Source organism: Setaria viridis, chromosome 4 (genome assembly GCF_005286985.2).
Source record: "Setaria viridis chromosome 4, Setaria_viridis_v4.0, whole genome shotgun sequence".
NCBI lineage: Eukaryota > Viridiplantae > Streptophyta > Magnoliopsida > Poales > Poaceae > Setaria > Setaria viridis.
In genome coordinates this window covers 16,139,687-16,145,367 of record NC_048266.2, presented here as the reverse complement: position 1 = coordinate 16,145,367, position 5,681 = coordinate 16,139,687, and the positions used below count along the sequence as shown (strand labels likewise).

General features: G+C 49.3%; 1 protein-coding gene across 1 annotated transcript; it reads right to left on the bottom strand.

The window, feature by feature from the left end:
* Positions 1 to 3,395: 3,395 nt before the first annotated feature.
* On the bottom strand, positions 3,396 to 4,484 carry LOC117853485 (uncharacterized mitochondrial protein AtMg00810-like). Its single transcript, XM_034735831.1, has 3 exons — positions 4,395 to 4,484; positions 3,666 to 4,310; positions 3,396 to 3,551 (listed from the first exon to the last, which is right to left on the bottom strand). The coding sequence occupies exons 1-3, from the start codon at positions 4,482 to 4,484 to the stop codon at positions 3,396 to 3,398; spliced, it is 891 nt and encodes a 296-aa protein (XP_034591722.1).
* Between the last annotated feature and the right edge of the window lie 1,197 nt (positions 4,485 to 5,681).

Genomic DNA, 5,681 nt, shown 5'->3' with positions numbered 1-5,681 from the left:
ACACAGACTTATGACTTGCTCCTTCAAGGTTGTTGATTCTTGCGGTAAAGAAATTGAGAGGGATATGTTTCTTGCACTTGAACTTGAGCAAAAACTCAATGGAAACTTGAAAGCCAAGAGAGGAGAGGAAGTGAGTGGATGAAAGTGTTGATGGATGAGCAACACTTCTCCTCTCAGCCTCTATTTAAAGAGCAACGCAGCCAGGCTATTGGGAACCGACCAAGGGCAATGACTAGGAGTCATTGGAATCAGTGGGGCTCTAGAGCCATGGGGCCTGTATGGCCAAACCAACAGTTTGGCCGACCCTTGGTGGGCCCCACTGACTGCCAGCTTTGGCCCACGGTGCCCTAACGGCTATATTGTGACATAGTGGGGAGGCTCAGCCAAAGTCTTGCCCAGAAAAGCTCAGAAATATTTTTCAAAGATATTTTTTCTCAAAGACATTTTATTGGTTTTGATTTTTAGAAATTTTTATGAAAGGGAAAATTAGCTAGAATAAATTCTAGCATGCATGGGAAATCAAATATGCAGTTTGAAAAAATCAAATATTGGAGAATTGAAATTTTAAAAATTCAAATATGAGATAACTACCGATTTACCTTCGGCAAGGGCTCACCGTTTTAAGTCCTTTGAGCGGGACTTCCTCTGTAGTGTTTTAGCTTGTGGATGGGGCATCTAGTCTAGGAGAAGAAGACATGGATGACTGCACGTCCTTCACCTTTCATACCTTCTGGGTTTTCTTGGATTTTGTGGTTGGAGGTGCAGCTGGTGCCTTTTCAGGAACTGGGTGCTGTGGCTTCGCCTTCCTCGTGTGCTTCCTTGTTCTCTTCTAGCCACCAAGATGTTTATTGGGGTCGACTAGATAGCATTCCTCTCTCTTAGTTTGGAACCTGAATACCTTGTCTTTCCTTTCAATGCAGAGCTGGATTACTCTGGACCCGACACTGATCCTTGCTTTGATCGTGTGAATGGTCGCCTAAGGATGAGCGGCATCCCCAGGTCACTAGCCATGTTGAAGACCACAAAGTCCACAAAGGTTTAGGGACCTTTGATCTCCACCGTTGTGTTGTATAGTATTCCCTCGGGGTAGCGCATCGACGAATCGGCTAGCTGCAGGCGAATCATGGTAGGAAAAAGGATAGGGTTGTGTAATTTATCAAGCATAACCTTAGGCATGATATTGACACTTGCACCAAGGTCGCAAAGGGCTCGGTCAATGTGGAAGTCCCACATTGAGCAGCTGATCATCGGGTACCCTAGTTCTTCGTTCTTGACTGCTGGTTCCTCCCATGAGTTTCTTTGTTGATGCTTGGGTCTCCCTGCATGGTTAGTAGTGGACGGGTTACGAGATGGGTTGCCCCATCTAATGGTGACTGCACTCACATTTTCTAGCTGCCATGGAATTTTCCCAGGTTCAGAAACAAGAACAATAGCAGCAATTTGATAAAATTGGTTTCGATCATTTTATTAAAGGTCACTTTATTTTTAAGGGCTGAGGATAGACTTTCAATTTTAACATTGATGCTTTCCAAAGTTTTGTCATTAGTAGCAAGCTTTTTAGAAAGAGATTCATTGATTTTAGCTTGGACAAGAACAATATCCTTTAAGGAAGGTTGGTTTAAATTCTAATTCGAATTATAACTGTCGTTGTTACCTCCCTGGTATGGTGGATGCGACTGGTTCCACCTTTGACCTTCTTGAGGACGGTACCTATTGTTGTTGTTGTTGTTCATGTAGGCGACATCTTCTCAGGTTTTGAGGCAGTCATTGTTAGTGCTTAGACCCGGCAACCTACCAAGGGGGGTACCCGAGGTAGTGTTTTGGTTAATGGGACTCGCTGAGATGAAAAACTCGAAGGTGAACACAGACACACGATTTAGACAGGTTAGGGGTGCTAGATTGATTAATACCCTTTGTGGTGTGTGTTGGTTGGATTGAATTGCTTTGGAGGGGTCTCTGCCTCACCTTATATTGTTGGGGGCAGGATTACAGGTAGGTTATTTACAAGAATACTAGTCAGATTCGACTGGACGAGTTCTACTCTTATTACTACGAGTACTTTTCCTAATCCTCGACTAGTTCCCGTCTTGCCACGTAGACTACACCATCCTGCACCATAGTCTCCATGTTAGATACGTCTCGGTGTCTAGCCCCATGATTAGGACTATCCAAATGTTCTGTTGGGCCCATAGATACATGTATGACAAGCCCCGAGTACTTTTTAGTCAAATGCAACAGCTCTGAGTACTTTTGTAGGCTTCATCGACTAGTTTTGGTGCTCTTCAAGTACTTCATCGGGTTGAGTCTTCAAAGGTACCCGAGAACTGCCATACGGCTAGAATATGCTCAAGCCTCATTTAACTTAGTCTTGTATCCTTTAATCTTGAATTTTTATATGGCAGTGCAATGAAAGTCGCACTCCATATGGAGTAGCCCCCAAGCCTTAGGTTGAATCGAAGAATCAGGATGAGGGTCAATCTGTAATTTGCATCACTTTCCCCTTAATACTAGAGAAACATCTTTTTTGCTGATGGGCACATGGCACACAGCCCTCGAACCTTTTACCGACTAGTTTGGTGGGTATAAGGGTCAACCTTTGGTCAATGTGACCATCTCTGAACGGAAATATTAACTCTTCCGAAAATAGAGGTTACTGCCAATCAGATGCTGCGAAATCTTTGGATAATTAAACCTAAATATTTCTTTATTTCTGCTGCTGTTATTGCGCCGCGGTTATAAATAACAAAGGAAATCATCCCTTCCCTTTTACCTTAGCCATGTGCTGTTTCAACTTTCACACTTTAGCCCTAGCACCGTCATTGCCCGATCCTTCAGCGATAGCACCATCGTCCCCTACCACCCAGCCTCCAAGCGTATGTGATAGAAAAAACTCGTGACATCCAGGATGGAGAGGAAAGCTGCTGCTGTGAAACCCGCCATGGAGGACAAGAAGAGGAAGTCTGGCAAGAAGAAAGAGCCACAATTGCTAGTGCCCAAGTATGGGAAGACAGACCAGATTGCACCGCCAACTCCTGCGTGTGCTTTTAAGCCGTCATCACTGAAGGAGACATAGATCAAGGCGCTGTTGTCCACCAATCTTCTCCAAGATTGAGATTTCATCAACTGGAGACCCACCTGCGGCAACCCATGTGTAGAGAAGTAGATGGGAAACACCACACACCCTAATGAGGTGGGGTGACCTCTATATATATGGCCAATATGGCTTGGAGTACAAGAAATACATCAAGTGTACAAGAAAAGGATAAATACCCACCCGCAGTCGAAGTGGGAGGATCAAGGACGCATAGACTAGACCAAAACTCAATAAATAAAGGAGTTGGCATTCCCTTTGTCATGATATCTGTGAACTGGTGAGAGGATGACACATGGAGGACCTAGACCTCACCCAAGGCCACCTTCTCATGAACAAAGTGAATATCAATCTCGATGTGCTTCGTGTGCCAATGATGCATCGGGTTGGCTGTCATGTAGACAGCACTCATGTTGTCAGAGTAGACAACAATGGCTGAAGCAAGCGGGACATAAAGCTCCTAAACAAGTTGATGTAGCCAGCAACACTCTGCCACAGCATGAGCCACAGCCCGGTACTCTGCCTCAGCACTGGAATGGGACACCGTGGTCTGGTCCTTGGAGGACTAAGACACCAGATTGTCACCGAGATAGATGCAGAAGCTGGAGGTGGAGCATCTAGAATCCGGGCAGCTAGCCCAGTCGGCGTCAGAGTAGGCAGTTAGAGACTGAACATGGCCAATGCCGATGTGAAGCTCGGAGGAGAGCGTTCCCTTCACATAGCGTAGGATGCGCTTGATCAGGGCCATGTGGGGCTTGCACGAGTCATGCATGAAGAGGCACACCTGCTGAACTGCATATGCCAGGTCAGGTTGAGTCATAGTGAGGTACTGAAGAGCCCTAGAAAGACTCCGATACTTAGAGCCATCCTGGAGCTTGGCGCTGCCTTGTGCTAAAAGCTTGGCATGAGTGTCAACGAGAGTCACTATAGCGTGACACTTAGGCATGCCAGCACGCTGAAGAAGATCCAGGGCGTAATGTCGCTGAGACACGAACATGCCTTGGGAGGAACGCATGACAGAGATGCCGAGGAAGTGGTGTAGGTTGCCAAGATCGGTCATGGCGAACTCGGAGTCAAGATGCCCCATGATGTGCCGAAGAAGAGTCAAGGTCAAGGCGGTGAGGATGATGTCATCAACGTAGAGCAGTAGGTAGATGATGCTCGACCCCTCTTTGTATACAAAGAGGAACGTGTCGGAGGTGGAGGCGATGAAGCCGAGCTGTCAAAAGAAAGAGGCGAACCACTGGTACCATGCCCTTAGGGCCTGTTTCAGTCCATACAAGGACTTCTACAGGAGACAGACATGATCGGGGGTGGCGGGGTTGATGAAGCCGGGAGGCTGCTGGTAGTAGACAATCTCCGCAAGGTGTTTGTGAAGAAACACATTCTTCATGTCCAGTTGGTGGATTGGTCAGGTGCGAGAAGTGGCGATGCTAAGGACGGTCCATATCGTCGCCTGTTTGACAACCGGACTGAAAGTCTCATCGTAGTTGATGCTGTGATGCTGGGAGAAGCCACGAACCACCTAGCTTGCCTTGTGCCGGGTGAGGGACCTATTGGCATGGAACTTTTGCTGGAAGATCCACTTGCCCGACACGACATTGGCACCGGGCGGCCGTGGGATGAGGTGCTAGGTGTCGTTGTCGATGAGGGCCTCCAACTCGTCAACCATGGAGGCACACCAGTTGCTGTCAACCAGAGCACTGCGATTGTTCACCAGAATCGAAGAGGGTGGGGAAGAATTCGAGGCTGTCATGCCCTGCTAGTAGACCCGCTGGATTGCCCCAGTCACGGACTGAGTGACAGGGCGCTTAGGGGTAGGTGGCGATGAGGGGGGCACAGGAGGTGCTAGGGTAGCGGGCGCCGTGGGCATGGGGGGAGAATCATGGGCGCTTGCCCGACCAATTAGAGCGCTCACCCGACCAATCGGAGCACTCGCCGGTGCGGTCGGGGCATTTGCCGGTGCGGTTGGGGCGCTCAGCCGACCGATCATAGCACACGCCAGTGCGGATGGTGCGACCGGGGCCGCACCCGCGTGTGACACGGTTGCAGTCGGAGCAGTCGGGAGCACACCCACGCGTGCTACGGTCGCGGTCGGAGCAGTCAGGAGCGCTGCGGTCGCGATCAGGGACGCACCCACGCGTGGCGTGGTCGCGGTCGGAGCAGTCGGGGGCATGCCTGCGCACGTTGCTGTTGCGGTCAGAGTAGTCGGGAGTGCGGTGGAGAGCGGCACGCCACCCACAGATGGAGCAGGGTACACAGTCGGCTCGTGTAACAGGATGGCGGGTTCCTTGTTAGTGAGTTCCAGCAAAACAACTAGTCAGGGTTGCGGCTTCTCAAGGTCTGATGACGGAGCGACCGAGGTGGAAGAAGGAACATCGGAAGAGCTCGACTGAAGGAAGTCGAGCTGCGATGGTTGAGTAGGATGGGAGGAGAAGGGAAAGACGGACTTGTCGAAGACAACATGGTGAGAGATGATGACTCGACGGGTGGACAAATCAAGGCAGCGGTACCCCTTGTGAGATTAGGGATAACCGAGGAAGACACAGGCTGTGGAGCGAGGAGCAAGCTTGTGGCATGCCGTGGCTGA